The 18,533-nt window shown below is 38.5% G+C and overlaps 2 protein-coding genes across 2 annotated transcripts; both read right to left on the reverse strand.

Moving 5' to 3' along the window:
• Positions 1–225: 225 nt before the first annotated feature.
• LOC115525448 (olfactory receptor 8D1) lies at positions 226–1,155 on the reverse strand. Its single transcript, XM_030332650.1, has one exon. It carries the CDS (start codon positions 1,150–1,152, stop codon positions 226–228), a length of 927 nt encoding a protein of 308 aa, XP_030188510.1. The 5' UTR covers positions 1,153–1,155.
• A 9,394-nt stretch (positions 1,156–10,549) lies between these two features.
• Positions 10,550–11,515, reverse strand: LOC115526204 (olfactory receptor 8D2). The gene has a single exon (XM_030333686.1). It carries the CDS (start codon positions 11,483–11,485, stop codon positions 10,550–10,552), a length of 936 nt encoding a protein of 311 aa, XP_030189546.1. The 5' UTR covers positions 11,486–11,515.
• Between the last annotated feature and the right edge of the window lie 7,018 nt (positions 11,516–18,533).

The following is an 18,533-nucleotide window of genomic DNA, read 5'->3' on the forward strand; positions in this document are numbered from 1 at the left end:
TATCTAAACTTCAGTTTTCTTGTCCAAAAATAAGAATACTAATACCCATTTTACTAAATGCCTTTTTATTTCATTGAGAAAATGGAATCAATTACAGATGGGGAAGTATTTTAACAATCCAGATAGGATGCATATTATAACAGAATAGCAGGGCAAAATGAACAAAAATAACATGCTTCACTAGAACCTTCATTTCTCCCATCTATAAATCTCCAAAAGCAAGACTCATTTCCTCACCAAAACCTTCCTCAATGCTTTCTTTACATCCTTGTTTCTCAGACTGTATATTAAAGGGTTCAGCATGGGGATCACTGTGGTGTAAAACACTGAGGACACCTTCTCCTGTTCCAGGGAGTTACTGGAAGGGGGCTTGAAATACATGAATGTGATCGACCCAAAGAAGATCCCCACAGCCATGAGATGAGAGCTGCAAGTTCCAAAAGCTTTGGACCGGCCCCCTGAGGATTGGATGTGAAGGATGCTGTGGAAGATGAAGGCGTAGGAAATGAAGACAGCTAGTGTGGGCACCAAGGTGTTAAGTCCCGCAATGATAAAAAGCAGCTGCTCATTGAGGTATGTATTGGAGCAGGAGAGATTGAGGAGAGGAAGGACATCACAGAAGTAATGGCTGATGATGTGGGATCTGCAGAAAGACAGTTTCATCATGGCACTTGTATGGGCCATGGCAGAGAGAAAGCCCAGGATGAAGGCAACCAGAACCAGCAGTGAGCAGACCGGAGAGGACATGATCACACTGTAAAGCAGGGGGCTACAGATAGCAACGTAGCGATCATATGCCATCACAGTCAGGAGGTAACCCTCAGCCACTACAAAAACTACAAAGAAAAACAGCTGTGCCATGCATTCAGAATAAAGGATCATATTCTTCTTCCCTAAGAAGTTCACCAGCATTTTGGGCGTAATGACAGAGGAATAGCAGAGATCGACGAAGGACAAGCTGCTGAGGAAGTAGTACATGGGGGTGTGAAGCCAAGGGCTTACTGTAATCAGGAGAATCAAGCCCAAGTTCCCCACCACTGTCACTATATAGATTCCCAGGAACAGGAGGAAGAGAGGCAGCTGGAGCTCTGGCCGCTGTGTTAAACCCACTAACACAAACTTAGTTGCCGTGGAATGATTTCCTGCAACCATTCTCCAGAGATGTCTGTGGAAATGGAAAATCAGAAGTCCATTAACGCGGATTTTTACTTCCGGTCTAAACAAAACCAGACTTGCAAAAGGAAAGTTTACAGGAACACAGACTGAATCGTAGCTCTCATTATCGTTGGTCCTGTCTCCCTAAAGCACCCTGTGTTATTTTTATACTAGTATACACTTTTCCTTTTCCTTTGTTTCCCTCTTCCGTTCACAGAGCCTTTAATGAACGTCTCCCCAGTTAACTTGCTATGTGCTTGTATAATTTTACACACGCGCACACACACACGTTTTGTCATTTGTTTAGAATGCAGGATAATATTATTACACACAATTTATCTTTGAGTCTTCCCTTTCTCATTTAGAAAAAACTTTTAGAATATTCTTCCAAGGCAACTGATGATTATAAATAGTGGTGTAATATTCAGTGATGTAGATATACCGCTATATATTATATCTTCTTATTGATGTGTTAACTTTTTTTCTGGATTAAAAAATTGCTACCATCGGGGCGCCTGGGTGGCGCAGTCGGTTAAGCGTCCGACTTCAGCCAGGTCACGATCTCGCGGTCCGTGAGTTCGAGCCCCGCGTCGGGCTCTGGGCTGATGGCTCAGAGCCTGGAGCCTGTTTCCGATTCTGTGTCTCCCTCCCTCTCTGCCCCTCCTCCGTTCATGCTCTGTCTCTCTCTGTCCCAAAAATAAATAAACGTTGAAAAAATTGCTACCATCAAATACATTATCATTTAAAAGTGTACACATGAAAATTTGTGTACACACACATACACATATTAGTATTTTATTTCCATAGAATAATTTCCCAGGAGAGATATTTATGGGTCAAGAAGTTTTATACATTTTTACTTCGTATAAATGGTACAACATCGATTTCCAGAAAACTATAATAATACACATTTTTGATAGCAATACATGAATGCCCTTTTTACTGCATCCCCACTAGCAATATGTATTATCTGTTTTTGCCAGTGTGTTGAGTGTTCCATGGTAAGTCATTATTGCATTAACTTGTCCTTTTCTGTCTTCTAATGAATGTATCATAGGATACTGGCCATTTGAATTTATTCTATAAATTTCCTTTCGTATTATCACTTTCTTCATAATTTGTCTATTAGAGAAATTAACCTGTCCTCTGAATTGTGATATTCTTTTCAAATGTATTGTTTATGAATTAATTTTATTTGTGGGTATCATTGCTATATACATTTTTAAATCTTTAAATAACCACATATATTTGGTGTTTTTAATTTATAGATTCTAGATTTTCAGTCTTGATTAAAAAATGTTTCTATAAGTGAAATTTAGAGAACTCTTGAAGATTAAAATTAAGCTCCAATGGTGGCTTCAGAATGTGCAGATGTGGATAGGAACATGAGGTATGGGATGGTCAGAGCTTGATTATATGCATGAAATCATACATATTTTAGTCCTCTTGGAGAAACCACCAACATCACATATTATATCATTTTTTGTATGGTTTGAAAAACAAATCCATGAACTTAGGTAAGAAATATTACCATGCTAATATTGTCCCTGGAACGTGGAAGGCACTAAGTGCAATTGTTCTGCATAAAAAAAAAAAGTCTGTTCAAAATATTACCCTATTGATTTCCCTTCCCAGTGTGAGAGCCACAAATTCCTTTTTGGGGGGGGTCAAAGAAAGAGAGAGCCTTGGATGAAGTGAGAACAATCCAAAATCAACTGAGAACCAAAGAATGTGAATAATTCAATAGGAAGAGTAGGGAAAGAGACCAGGCTTGGGGTCAAAGGATTATTGGTGGGAAATTTCAAAGAGGAACTCTTGAAATGAGCCCAGGCTGATGTTCATTAGTCATCACTGAACAGCAAATACAGATAGAAGATGACTCTCCTGAAATGCTTTGCTGTCACATCTTCAAGGGGAATGAAATAGACTTCCTACTGAAACCCACTGAGGATACATGTTTGAATTTTGTTAAGGAATTTATAATACCTAGAGGAGGTGGTCTACCTATAGAAAAGGAGACTAGAAATGATAATGATTCCTCTTCCTTATTGATTTAATATTCCTTCTAAGTGCTTTACATGTATTATCTTACTTAAGTCTTCAAAAACCCTTGAAATAGTAGGTACTATTTTAATTCCTATTTTACAGATGATGATACTGTGGCACATAAAATTTAGGAGTAAAATCAGGATTTAAATTTAGAGAATCTAGTGCCAGAGTCCATGTTCTTTTCCACTAAGCTCTTCTTCTTTTACTTAAATCTATTATTAACATCTATTATTAAATCTATTATTAACATCTTTTGCCTTCTAACTCATTATAAAACCCTAAGAGATAGACTGCAAGGAAATTTGGAATTATGAGATGTTGTAGAATGGTTCAGATTTCAAAATGTTTCAAGGAAAGGACAAACCTTGATGATGTGCCATGACAGGGATGGGGGTTCATGGTTTGTGAACAACATGGGGACACTGCACCCCCTGAAGTGGTTTAAAACAGGCCTAATAGAGATCCAGTGCAAACTTCTTGATCTCAGAATTTTACCTAATGCTGACTGTGGCTTGGAGGAAATACAGAAAGGAAAAGTATATATTTTTGGCATTTAAAGAACCTATTATCCAATAGAATATTGAATGTACTCAAAATTGCTTAAATAACGGGGCGCCTGGGTGGCGCAGTCGGTTAAGCATCCGACTTCAGCCAGGTCACGATCTCGCGGTCCGGGAGTTCGAGCCCCGCGTCGGGCTCTGGGCTGATGGCTCAGAGTCTGGAGCCTGTTTCTGATTCTGTGTCTCCCTCTCTCTCTGCCCCTCCCCCATTCATGCTCTGTCTCTCTCTGTCCCAAAAATAAATAAACGTTGAAAAAAAAAATTAAAAAAAAAATTGCTTAAATAACATTTCCGTAGCACCTTTAAATGGGCACACTGAAGCACTGTGTGTTCATAGCCTACAGCTATGCATTTCCCAGACAATGCTCATAATGTTCTGTGAAGGAAAAAAAAACACAAATAAACAAACAAAAAACCCAACAGATGTGTTTCCCTTTCCAGGTATTTCCATATGCCTCTCTTGTAAGTCTGCTGTAAACACTTGTTCATTAAAAGCTCTGAATTGAACAACAAGAAAGAAATCCATCCAACTCTGTGAACTCAGTACTTCTTATATTTATTTGATAACAAAAATGTTAAAGGAGCTTAACAAGAGTGAACTTAGAGCCAACTCAGAAAACCAATGAAAAAGCTTTGATATCAAAGGAAGCTTATTTCTAAGCTAACTTCCTTGCAGACCACTTTGCAACATGGGGCAAGTCATTTAACAGAAACCTCAGTGTTATAACCTATGAAGCGAGAATGATAATATCTGCTTCAAAGAAACATTGTGATAACAATATTTAAAGATTCATGATCTAAAAACACTAATTAAAATATAATGTTAAAAAGAAATAAATTCACTATAGAAAGGAATACAATATGAAGAAACAGAAATATACCCTTTGTTTGCAGAAAAAAACATGTATGTTTCTTATTCATTCTAGATTCTTCACCTTGGTATGAATGGTGAAAATATTTTAAGCATTTGGGGTGGTTAGGGTTTCAAACTTTTGTCTCTATATTTGGAAATTTCAAAAGGGGGTGGAAGTGTTGAGCCATTTGGGAGGAGCTGGGGCATAGAAGTTTCTTTATCTCAAAGGGTGTAAATCCTTTTGGCAAGTGCTTCTGAAGCCAGAAGGAAACAATGCATTAACTAAACAAGATGAAAGGACTCTTACTCTATCTCCTAGTGGCCTGAGAATATTCCTTCAAGTAGATGAGAGGTAGGGATTTATGTTTAATATTCTGTCCAGTAATTAATACTCTACCTGCAATTGTGTCTGCCCTTGTATCTATAACTCTTAGAGACTTGTTGTGTAGGCTGGTGTACAAGAAGATGAGGAAAACTAATAAATGCATAAACAGGACGCACTTCAGGGAAGCAAAAGCTTCAGAGTCATATGGAAAGTCCAGTGACATTCTCTGCACAAGAGCTGGATGAGCACAGCTGCAGGAGGCTCTGACCCAATTTATGAAGAAGTGACAAGGCAGCATTAATGGAAAAGGAGAATGGAGGACATAACCAAGTGGAAAGGATAGTGGGGCAAGTGCCCCTGGTAAAGCCAAAGAATTGCACATGGTTAGTGTTGTTGCCAATCGCCAACCAAGCTTCTATTAGATGGGAGTACAACTGCCATAAATGAAACTGGACACTTACCTGGTACCGAACAGAGACTGAAGTTCTCAGGAATTGTTTACTTTGCTTATACACAGAGTCTTGCTATAGCCAAGAAAGAGCAAAGCCTCTTCTGTTGCCTAATGTTCACGTTTATATGTCAAAGATTGAATTATTTAGTTGGCTAAAAGCAAAGCATTAAAATCCATCTGGAGTACTAACTCTCTGGATCTTGCAGCAAATCATACTTAGTTTCCCTAGTCTTAAAAGCAAGAGAGTAACCTGACATGAAATTTTATTTGAGGTTTATCAAGCATAAGCATATCATTAGAAATACTTAACTCCCCTGCATTCATAGGTCCCCAAAGACCTATTGAGCCTAGAGATTACTGGTGTTTTCAGTATTTAATAAGGCTTTGCAAAAATAATATCATCCTCTTTCCCCTTCCCATTGCTATATTTCCCAAGAGTAGTACATTTCCTGAAAGAAGTTTCTTATTTTATATTTTCATGTTACCAGTGGAGATTCAGAAACACAAAGAAATTAGATCAATGATTCCCAAAAGTCTGCAGTCAGGTGCTGGTTCTTCAATACTATTTCATCAGTCAGTTTAAAAAAAAAAAGGAGAAAAATAATGAAATGTAAAATTTTTCTTAAATCTAAACACTGTCCTTTGTTTTTCTTTTTTTATTGTAGCAAACATATATATGACATAAAATTTACCATTGTAATCATTTTAAGTGTCTAGTTTTATGGCACTAAGTACATTCACATTGTAATGAAGTCATCATCCCCATCTATCTCCAGAACATTTTAATCTCCCTCAACTGAGACTCTGCACTCCTTAAACAATAATTCCCCATCCTCTCTCTCCCTCACCCCTGGCAACCAATTTTCTACTTTTTGACTCCTTGGATTTGATTACTCTAGGTACTGCATATGAGTGGAATCATGCAATATTTCTTTTTTTGTGTTTGGCTTATTTCACTTAGCATAATGTCTTCGAGATTCATCCAGGTTGTAGCCATTGTCAGAATTTTTTTTAAGGCTGAATAATTTTCCATTGTATGTGTGTACCATATTTTGTTTAGCCATTTATCCACCAATGGAACTTGGGTTGCTTCTGCCTTTTGGCTATTGTAAATAATGTTGCTATGAGCATTGGTGCATATAATGTTCTTTTGACCACAATAACCGTGTTACTCTGAGGAAATCATTGAGACTCTGGGACTCAGTTTCTCATCAGTGAGGTAACAGGACTTAAGTAAAGTATTTCTCAAATTTTTTAATGCTATAAGTTTTATAATAAGGAGGACTTACACCAAAAGCAGAAGGGCATTTTTTTTTTTTTGTGATCCAGCTAGGTTTTTATTCAGAAATCATGTTAAAAATATTTTCTTTTCTTTTTTAACGCTTTTATTCAAATTCTAGCTGGTTAACATACAGTGTATCTTTAGTTTCAGGTGTACAGTATAGTGATTCAATACCTCCACACAGCACCTGGTGCTTATCGTAACAAGTGCACTCCTTTATCTCTATCATTTATTTAACCCATCCCCCATCCACTTTCATCCCAATAATTGTTCATCATGAGGAGGTAGAAAGAGCTCTGGGTTGACATTCAAGAGACTCTATCTCCAGTCCTGGTCCATGATCTGTGTTTCATTTTCTCATCTGTAAAATAACCCTATATGCTTCATAGGGAAGTCATAAAATGAAATAATATATAACACAATTTTAGTTTTGTAAATTATGAAGCACTATTAGAAGGAACTAATAAACTCTATAACCAACCTCAAAGATAACCCAGAACATATGAATACTTAATATTCTGCCACTCATATAATTTCTCTCTTCTCACCCATGCAGATATCTTCCTGGACAAAATTATTCTGTACGGAAGCAGTGGTGGAGGTGGATTGCTGGCCAAGTATGGAAGATAGGACCTATTCCTGCTGTCTTAGAAACTATCAGACTAAAATCAAGAAGGGCAAATAAAATGGAAGAGACTCTACTTTTTTTTTTTGAGAGAGAGAGAGAGAGACAGACAGAGACAGAGACAGAGAGAGAGAGCCTTAAGCAGACTCCATGCCTAGCCTGGAGCCCGGAGCCTGATGCAGGGCTCAGTCTCATGACGATGAGATCATGACCTGAGCCAAAATCAAGCATCAGATACTTAATGTACTGAGCCACCCAGGCACCCCAGAGGAGACTCTACTCTTAAACAATCCAAGGAATCAAATGGTTCCATGAGCGAGATGAAGTGAGATCATCATGAATAACCTTTTTCTAGGCATTCAGACATGTACCCCAAAAGACTTACAGTTCAAATTTTGTGGTTTTATGACTAGTAGAGTTTGAGTCATTTTTTTTTTCCACACTCTTGCTTCAACCAGTCCTCTAAGAATCCCAGATAACACATATAATTTTATTTTTTTATGTTTAAACATTTTTAATTTTTTTACATACTTAAAATTTATGTTTTTTTATTTTGAGAGAGAGCAGGGGTGGAGAGAGTGAGGGGCAGGGAGAGAGGGAAGAGAGAGAGAATCCCAAGCAAGCTCCCAGCTCAGCACGGAGCCCGATGCAGAACCCTAGAACATGTAATTTTTAACTAATCTCATAGGTCCTTGTTTCCCAGGGGCTCTGTGGGAGGCTGAAAGATGTCTCCCAAAGGATATTTACCTCCTAATTCCTGAAGCTTGTGAATACTACCTTTTATGTCAAAAAGGACTTTGCAGATGTGACTCAGTTAAAGATCTTCAGAGAGGGGGAGTATTCTGGATTATCCAGGCAGGCTCTAAATGCAATCAAATGTATGCTTATAAGAGAAAGCACTAGAAGAGGAGGCAATGTGACCACAGAAGTAGAGATCGAAGTGCTGCAGCCACAATCCAAGGCATTTCACCAGAAGGCAGAGGAGGCAAAGAACAGATTGTCCCCTAGAGCTTTCAGAAGGAACTAGGCTCTGCCATCCACTTTGATTTGATCCGACAACACTAATTTGGATGTAAGATCTCCAGAACTGTGAGACAATAGACTTCTGTTGTGATTTTGTTTTTTTTGCAGTAGCCACAGGAAATGAATACAGGGCCCAACACAAAGATCTGTCAATAGCCCCTTGTGAGGATTTTCTCACACATTTCACATCCCTAGCTAAAAGCTGTGCGCAGACCGAGAACTTAGCAAACAGACTAAAGGCAGTATAGCATCTTGTCTCACCATCTTGTGGTGGTATGCAAATGTGAAATGTGAGAAAAAGCCCTTCAATTTGACAAAAAGTGTGCCTCTCTGTAACTTACTCCCATTTAACCTGGTTATGCCCTGTGGCAAGAATAAGTTCCACAGCTAAAAACCTCAGCCCTTCTATTTGTAGGCTAACCACCCCCATATCTGTTTTACATCTCTATCCTCTTATTGTACTTTATATTTTTAGAAAGTATTCCACGATATGATACATTTGTCTCCTTGTTTACTGTCTTTCTTTGAAATGAAAACCTTAATCTCACGAAGGAAAGGACTTTGTGTTTTTTGTTCATTCTTTTATCGCCGGTAAGAGAGGACATTCTCAGGCATGTACTGGGCTTTCAGAAATATTTATTAAGTGAATGAGCAAGAGAGACTAAATCAATGAATGTATTATTTCAAGTCTCTCATCATGGCCATATTCCTCAGAATATACAAGGGGCCAGTGGCCCTTGAAAACTGGAAGCCACTGAATAAACTGCGTTCAGATGCAAGTTGTCTGATCACTATGGTGCTCATGAGGACTGGAACTTTTCCCATTTTAAGTACTGAAGTGCATCTAATGCGAAGAAGATAACATTAACTTTTTAGGCAGCTATACTGTGTACTTATATTGACTCTATTGTCCCCCAAAATCCTTAATTCTCTCCCACTGTCTTCATTTCTGCCGAAGTAATGAATCTTATATTATGCATTTGCCTTTTAAGCTCACTGAATATATCCATCACTCCAGCTTCTAGAGGTCTTTAAGAATCATGGTTTTGTTGTCCATTACATTAACTGTTCTCACAACTTCACAGCATCTGCAAGTCTGGTTAAAACTTCTTTGAGATTCACATTTAAGTCAGGGACAAAACCAAAGCTGCAAAATATTATAGCTTGATTCCCAGCCACCTCAAGCATATAACTTCCAAGAAGGAGCTCTACACTTAAGAGTAGAGTGAGCTGGAGGTTATGCATTGTTGTCTGGAATGCTGTTCCAATGCAAGAAATCACCAGGGAGACTGTTTCTGTTCTCTGAGGAGGTCCCTGAAGCAAAGTCCCTGAACCAAAGAGAAATGGTAGATATACCCAAAATCACAAGATCAAAACCTCTATATGAGATACAGAAGGTAGGAAAGAACTATAGAATTTAGTCAGAAAGAAAGATCATTGTCATTAAAATTATTATTCTAATACAAAATTAAAAATTAATTCAACTCTCTAAATTGGAGCCATGCTATAGTCATAGCCTAAGGGATGGCCTCCAAGGGAGGCAAGGTAGGACTTCAGGGTAGCTATTATTGATATGTACTGAATCTATATAAGTTGTTGATGAGACTAAGCTAATGTCATCTCTTCCCCTAACCTTCACACTGAACCTACTCTTCTCTCTCTCTCCCTCTCTCTCTCTGACACCCTCCACATAGGCCACAATCCACCTACAAATTGTTCTTCACTCTAAGTACTACCGCCCCACAGCTCTGTCTTGATATTCTCAGCATCTCACTGTAAAGCCCTATGGATTGAAAACAACTCTCTCAGAAAGTTTAAAGACACCTTTCTTCCTGTCCTCCAGTAGTTCTCAATCAATTAACATCACCCTTCTTCAAACACAACCCTTAACTCACTCTCTAGTTATCAAGCACTTTCAAAATTAATATTTAATCTAACATATTATTAATTACTATCTTCAAGATATTCTTTTTTATGTTTATTTGTTCTTCCTCTTCTGCCAACTCCTGTTCCTCAAATACATGTAAAATTTCCAAAGATTATATTGGCTATCAGAAAATCTTATTGTCTGAAAAATCTCCAAAATGCCTCAATTGTTCTCAAGTATGAAATGCATATTTTGTAAGTAATGGTGAATTTTATCTCTGGCAGAGAGAAAGAAATTACAGAGCCCATGACTTTTCATCTGGTTCATTTTTTTCTTGCTCCCTCAGAGAATGCCTTTAGTCAGCATGACCACCTTCCCCCAACCACCTTTCTCAGTGCGTCCTTCACATCTTTGTTCCTCAGGCTGTAGATCATGGGATTCAGCATGGGGATCACCGTGGTGTAAAACACTGAGGACACCTTCTTCTGTTCCATAGTATTGCTAGAAGGGGGTTTGAAATACATGAATGTGATAGATCCAAAAAAGATACCCACAGCCATGAGATGAGAGCTACAGGTGCCAAAGGCTTTGGACCGTCCCTCAGCAGAGTGAATATGGAGGATGCTTGAAAGGATGAAAGCATAAGAGATGAGTACAGCCAGTGTAGGTACTAAGGTATTAACTCCTCCAATAATAAACAGCAGTATCTCATTGATGTGGGTGCTGGAGCAAGAGAGAGTCAACAAGGGGAGAATATCACAAAAATAATGCCTAACAACATGAGACCCACAGAAGGACAATACTGACATGTGGGTAGTATGGACTGTAGCCCCAAACAAACCCAGTGAATATACCACAGCCTTCATTACGGAGCAGACCCTGTGGGACATGATAATATTGTAAAGCAGTGGGCTACAGATGGCTACATAACGGTCATATGCCATGGCAGTCAGGAGGTAGCCTTCTGCAATTACAAAAACAAGGAAGAAATAAAGCTGAGTCATGCATGCCAAAAAGGAGATAATGTTCTTCTCAGATATGAAGTTCACCAGCATTTTTGGGGTAATGACTGAGGAGTAGCAGAGATCAATGAATGACAGATGACTAAGAAAATAATACATTGGAGAGTGAAGTTGAGAACTGATAGCAATTAAGAGGATCATGCCCAGGTTCCCCACCACTGTGACCACGTATATTCCAAGGAACAGTAAAAAGAGTGGCAACTGAAGCGCTGGGTGTTTTGTTAACCCTTCAAGGATAAACTCAGTCATGGAGGAATGATTTGAAGTAGCCATTTCTTACAAGATATTATCTGCAGACAGAAATAAGAGCAAATAGGTGAATTAGAGTTGTTGTTTTTTGTTTTTTATGATTCCCAAGGCAGAATGACATGCTATGTGTTGATTGGTTCCCTCCCTCACCTGTTTCATGACTTGATCCTTTCCATGGATTTAAGAGGTCAAGAACAAAGACCACAAGTGTAACCCAGAGACTTGTTTCCACCAAATACTCAAATGCACCCCTTTAAGTCAGAACTCTTTCATTTTGCTCCCAGGCTTACACCCCTAAATGACCTCACTTGCAAAGAAAACACAAACTTTCAAAACCTAATTTGTTTTTCATTAATATCATTAATAGAATATGGTTCATCCTTTCTTTGGGAATATACCGATAGAACCTTCAGACTTGGTTGCAATATGGCTTTGAGTCTAGCTCTGATGATTTAAAGCAGTCTGTTTCAATTTTCCAGCCCATCTGTATGAGTCAACATAATGAATATTCCCTAAAACTGAGAACTTAGAAATGGAAAAGGCTTTTATAAAGAGACTGTGAATACAAAAAACAAAATTATAGAAATGGCTCTAATCATTCTCCCACTCCATCCTGTGAATAGAAAACTTCAGTAGGCCAGGAAATTCTTTTTAATGTAGATAAGGTTGACAGAAATGTGGGGCCAAAGGCTATTAGACTATATTTTAAACTTTTCCTGTTCAAGAAATAGCAAAGAAGACTGGCTTTCACCTGTAGTACCTGATCAATCAACAAAGCAGTGTTTCCCTCTTGACTCTTCCCTGTTGTCCATAATTAGAGGCCAAACTCTCACTGGCCTTTCTCTTACAGTTATACCTCAGAACTGGAAGATTTCTCCCCTCCTGACTTAGTTTCCCCTTAAATCCAACCAAAAGATTCAGGGAAAAAGATTTCCTGCTTTCACTTGATACATTTTTATTATCTGAGGATAATTTTTCACCGACTTATGTAGCATGGTACAAAGTGTTCCTTTAATTCATGATACTCAAGAGAGAACACATGCAGTATCTAGACCTTGATATGATTTTAAATTCCTTTTTCCAAAATGAGAAAAAATATCAATGGAGGAAAAACTCCAGAGTGATACATAGCTTGCTTTTTATTTTACCTGGAAAATATACAACATGTGATCATTTTCCATGATCACAAACAAAAAATTATGAAACTCTGCTGCACTCTATTTTTTGCTCTATGCCTTCCACAACATATTAAGGTGCTCAATATGTGTCTATTTATTTATTTTTTAATGTTTATTTATTTTTGAGAGAGAGAGAGACAGAGACAGAGAGACAGAGAGTAGTCAGGGGAAGGGCAGAGAGAGAGGGAGACACAGAATCCAAAGCAGGCTCCAGGCTCGGAGCCCCAAGCTGTCAGCACAGAGCCCAACGCGGGACTTGAACCCATGACCCACGAGATCGTGACCTGAGCCAAAGTCAGACACTCAACTGACTGGGCCACCCAGGCACCCCAATATGTGTTGACTTAAAGGCTTAATTGTATAGGGTGTTATTATCTCCAAGAACACATGAGAAGAGAGCCATGTTTCTGAATTCAGAAAATTAGATAATAACCTCAAACAAACAGAGGCAGAGTTGCCAGAATACATCCCTAAGCAGCCCAATTAGCGATGACGCTGAGATTCAACCATCACCAGATAAATGCCCTGAACTTATCCAACAATCCATGGGAATAAGACTGACATTTTCATTATTCATACAGAAGCCAACACTCTACGAAAGTGAGCCAGGGGAGAGGTGGGGTATTTTGGGTTGAGATTCACTTAATGGATACCACAGTGTTTTAATAGGCTCACACATAAATTGACTAAAATTCCTTCTATAATCCAAAATAATACTGAAATCATTACCACCAGGGAGGGTTGTTTAGAGATTCAGAGCCAGGACAGATGTATCTCTCTGTGACTGTAGAGGTATTCCTGGCTGATCTGGAGACTGATCTGTCAGGGTAAACAAAGCCTACTATGATAGATTCGATGTAGCTCAACAGACAGAGGAAGTTCACTGATGTGCAGTAATATTTCACTTACCTGGAAATACTTTTCTAGTGACTTAAAATCTTCAGTGTTGCTGAAGAACTGAATATAAGTAAAAGCACATTGAAGTCATGATATAAATGTCATGATATCCATTTATTAAAGTTTATTCACTTACAAGTCCACATTGGTCCTCTCTTAGTGCCACATCATTCTTTTTCTTAAGAAATAATTTTAACAAGGGGTACCTGGGTGGCTCAGTTGGTTAAGCATCCAACTTTGGCTCAGGTCATGATTTCAAGATTTGTGGGTTCAAGCCCTGTATCGGGCTCTGTGCTGGCGGCTCAGAGCCTGGCTCAGAACCCCTGGAGGCCACAAACGTACAGCCAACTCATCTTTGACAAAGCAGGAAAGAACATCCAATGGAAAAAAGACAGCCTCTTTAACAAATGGTGCTGGGAGAACTGGACAGCAACATGCAGAAGGTTGAAACTAGACCACTTTCTCACACCATTTACAAAAATAAACTCAAAATGGATAAAGGACCTAAATGTGAGACAGGAAACCATCAGAACCTTAGAGGAGAAAGCAGGAAAAGACCTCTCTGACCTCAGCCGTAGCAATCTCTTACTCGACACATCCCCAAAGGCAAGGGAATTAAAAGCAAAAGTGAATTACTGGGACCTTATGAAGATAAAAAGCTTCTGCACGGCAAAGGAAACAACCAACAAAACTAAAAGGCAACCAACGGAATGGGAAAAGATATTTGCAAATGACATATCGGACAAAGGGCTAGTATCTAAAATCTATAAAGAGCTCACCAAACTCCACACCCGAAAAACAAATAACCCAGTGAAGAAATGGGCAGAAAACATGAATAGACACTTCTCTAAAGAAGACATCCAGATGGCCAACAGGCACATGAAAAGATGTTCAGCGTCGCTCCTTATCAGGGAAATACAAATCAAAACCACACTCAGGTATCACCTCACGCCAGTCAGAGTGGCCAAAATGAACAAATCAGGAGACTATAGATGCTGGAGAGGATGTGGAGAAACGGGAACCCTCTTGCACTGTTGGTGGGAATGCAAATTGGTGCAGCCGCTCTGGAAAGCAGTGTGGAGGTTCCTCAGAAAATTAAAAATAGACCTACCCTATGACCCAGCAATAGCACTGCTAGGAATTTATCCAAGGGATACAGGAGTACTGATGCATAGGGGCACTTGTACCCCAATGTTCATAGCAGCACTCTCAACAATAGCCAAATTATGGAAAGAGCCTAAATGTCCATCAACTGATGAATGGATAAAGAAATTGTGGTTTATATACACAATGGAATACTATGTGGCAATGAGAAAAAATGAAATATGGCCCTTTGTAGCAACGTGGATGGAACTGGAGAGTGTGATGCTAAGTGAAATAAGCCATACAGAGAAAGACAGATACCATATGGTTTCACTCTTATGTGGATCCTGAGAAACTTAACAGCAACCCATGGGGGAGGGGAAGGAAAAAAAAAAAAAGAGGTTAGAGTGGGAGAGAGCCAAAGCATAAGAGACTGTTAAAAACTGAGAACAAACTGAGGGTTCACGGGGGGGTGGGAGGGAGGGGAGGGTGGGTGATGGGTATTGAGGAGGGCACCTTTTGGGATGAGCACTGGGTGTTGTATGGAAACCAATTTGTCGATAAATTTCATAAAAAAAAAAAAGAAGTGTTTACAACCGTTGTTTTCATGCTGATAATATGTTACATATGTGGGTCCTGTATTATGTACATACAAAAAAAAAAAAATAAAATAAAATCTATAAAGAGCTCACCAAACTCCACACCCGAAAAACAAATAACCCAGTGAAGAAATGGGCAGAAAACATGAATAGACACTTCTCTAAAGAAGACATCCAGATGGCCAACAGGCACATGAAAAGATGTTCAGCGTCGCTCCTTATCAGGGAAATACAAATCAAAACCACACTCAGGTATCACCTCACGCCAGTCAGAGTGGCCAAAATGAACAAATCAGGAGACTATAGATGCTGGAGAGGATGTGGAGAAACGGGAACCCTCTTGCACTGTTGGTGGGAATGCAAATTGGTGCAGCCGCTCTGGAAAGCAGTGTGGAGGTTCCTCAGAAAATTAAAAATAGACCTACCCTATGACCCAGCAATAGCACTGCTAGGAATTTACCCAAGGGATACAGGAGTACTGATGCATAGGGGCACTTGTACCCCAATGTTCATAGCAGCACTCTCAACAATAGCCAAATTATGGAAAGAGCCTAAATGTCCATCAACTGATGAATGGATAAAGAAATTGTGGTTTATATACACAATGGAATACTACGTGGCAATGAGAAAAAATGAAATATGGCCTTTTGTAGCAACGTGGATGGAACTGGAGAGTGTGATGCTAAGTGAAATAAGCCATACAGAGAAAGACAGATACCATATGGTTTCACTCTTATGTGGATCCTGAGAAACTTAACAGGAACCCATGGGGGAGGGGAAGGAAAAAAAAAAAAAAAGACGTTAGAGTGGGAGAGAGCCAAAGCATAAGAGACTATTAAAAACTGAGAACAAACTGAGGGTTGACGGGGGGTGGGAGGGAGGGGAGGGTGGGTGATGGGTATTGAGGAGGGCACCTTTTGGGATGAGCACTGGGTGTTGTATGGAAACCAATTTGTCGATAAATTTCATAAAAAAAAAAAAAAGAACCCCTGGAGGGATTCTGTTTCCCTCCCTCTCTCTCCCCCACTCACTCTCTCTCTCTTTCAAAAATAAATAAATGTTAAAAATTTTTTTTAATAAAAAATAAAAAAAATAATTTTAACAAACCTGGATGAGATCAGAAAGAAGGCATCAAATTTAAAAGGACAAGGGAAATGTGAGAAAGCTGTTAAAGAAAGCTGAGGATAGCAAGAAGAACAGTTTAACAGCAGGAACAGAAGCCTCCAGAAAACTATTTTTAAAAATAAAAGTGAAAAACATTCCTCAAACTTCATAGTTATCTATGCAGACTCCAGAAAACATGAACATATAAAAACACAAAATAGCCCCTGTGCATAAAAACAATTGCCCTAAATCACCAAGAGAACGTTTATTTATTTTCAATATCAGCAACTAAAAAAGGCAAGGGAGCACGAAATGCAATATTTACGTTTCCTATCGAAGTATTTCAATAAATGAAGCACTTTAAAGTTTGGCAAGAATAATAAGGTATTTATGTATGTGAGATTTCAATGAAAATGAGAGATTATTGCACCAAAATGAAAGAGAAAGGAAGACACTACTTTGTTTCCCTCCCAATTTTTCTCCCCTGGGGCTAGCAGCCTCCAAAGCTACTGTTTTTGAAGTTTTATAAGACAACTATGTGTAGACAGGTCCCAGCTGCCATCTTTGGGAAGCATAAATGGATATCTAAGGAAAGTAGTTGGTGGTCCAAAGATATAAGAATATTACTCAACAAATCCTTCATCAAGCTACTCATAAAATATCCAGAATTGAAATATAAATATATATTAAGTAAATATAATATAACATAAATAACTATAAATACAAGTGTGTGCCTAATTAAAATAAATAAATAAAATAAAACTTTGTTTCTTTTATTTAACAGAGATTTTAAATCTAAGTCCCTCCTGCACACTCCTACTTATTTATTTATTTATTATTTTTAAAGTTTATTTATTTTGAGGGAGAGAGCAAGCAGGGGAGGGGAGAAGAGAGAGGGAGAGAGAGGGAGAGAGAGAGAAAGGGAGAGCAGCCTCCATGCTTTCAACGCAGAGCCCAACCTGGGGCCTAAACCCACGAAACAACAAAATCATGACCTGAGCAGAAAACAATGGACTGAGCCACCCAGGCGCCCCCATACTCCTACTTTTTACACAGAACTATCTAGGGCAGATGTGAATTTGTTGTTTTCTCATACTAGAAAGGTAACATTTAATAACATTTACCGAAATAACTTTTTGTAGGATCTAGAATACAGTGTTATATTATTGGAGAAATCCCACTGTTAAGTTTCCTTTCTACAATGTAACTTCATTCAAGAGACAATAATTAAATTGGCTAGATATCAGAATCTCAAATATTATTGGGAATGAATGTAGCTATCCTTTTGGGCTCTGATAAAATGGATGTTTTCATCAAGACAATAGAATTCGTAAAGTTCAGTCTTCTGGACAGAGAATAAAGTTTAATTTTTCATCGGAATCAAACACTGTGGAAAGGAGACATTCCTGTAGTTATTACTTTATCCAAAGCAACTGTTACAAAATATCTGTATGACTTTCATCAGAACATAATCTTTGTTAATTTCAAATCTTATACCCTATGATCCTATGGTGACATAAATAGAAAGGCATCTTATTTGGAGGCAGAAGAAAGGGTTTTAAAGCACTTGGCGTAGAGTCTGTGTGACTAGAGCAAGTCATTTACCCTCTCTGAATCTTTCTTCTCTCTTCTAGAAAAAAAAAGTAATTATGAAGATAAAAGGATCTGTACTGAGCTCAAAAAAACCTTAAGTCACTATCTAATTATCAGTTACTATTTTTAATTGTTTCTTAAAATTATTTATAAAACGCTTTCTGAGTTTACTTTGTGTGAATCAGTCCCAAGATTCCCAAAGCAGCAGGCACCCTTATCCAGGAAGCATGATGAGGGGCAGAGTGAATGAGTGTATTCAATGAGAAAAGCAGTGTCTATTCTTGGGTCTCCTCAAGAAGAGTACTCTCTTTCAACTAGAAAAGCAGAAAACTTTAAAAGTTGTGATTCAAGAAGCAAAGGGTTCAGGAGATTCCTAGGGTTCCTACAGTGACTTTGGAAGAACTGTCAAGAGCTGGGTGCATATTAGTGGCTATGAATAACAGAACATTATGATTTAGATTTAAGAAGAAGCTGTACTGGCAATTATACTAATTCTTTTTTTGCTCTCCTAGGAACAGCTATGGAAGTAAACTGCCCAGATTAGCCCTGGGAGCAACACGAGTTTGGGGTCATTAAATGCTGTTAATACAACCAAACTTGTAGACCTTTCCACATCTA

The sequence above is a fragment of the Lynx canadensis genome, chromosome D1 (assembly GCF_007474595.2).
Source record: "Lynx canadensis isolate LIC74 chromosome D1, mLynCan4.pri.v2, whole genome shotgun sequence".
Taxonomy (NCBI): Eukaryota; Metazoa; Chordata; class Mammalia; order Carnivora; family Felidae; genus Lynx; species Lynx canadensis.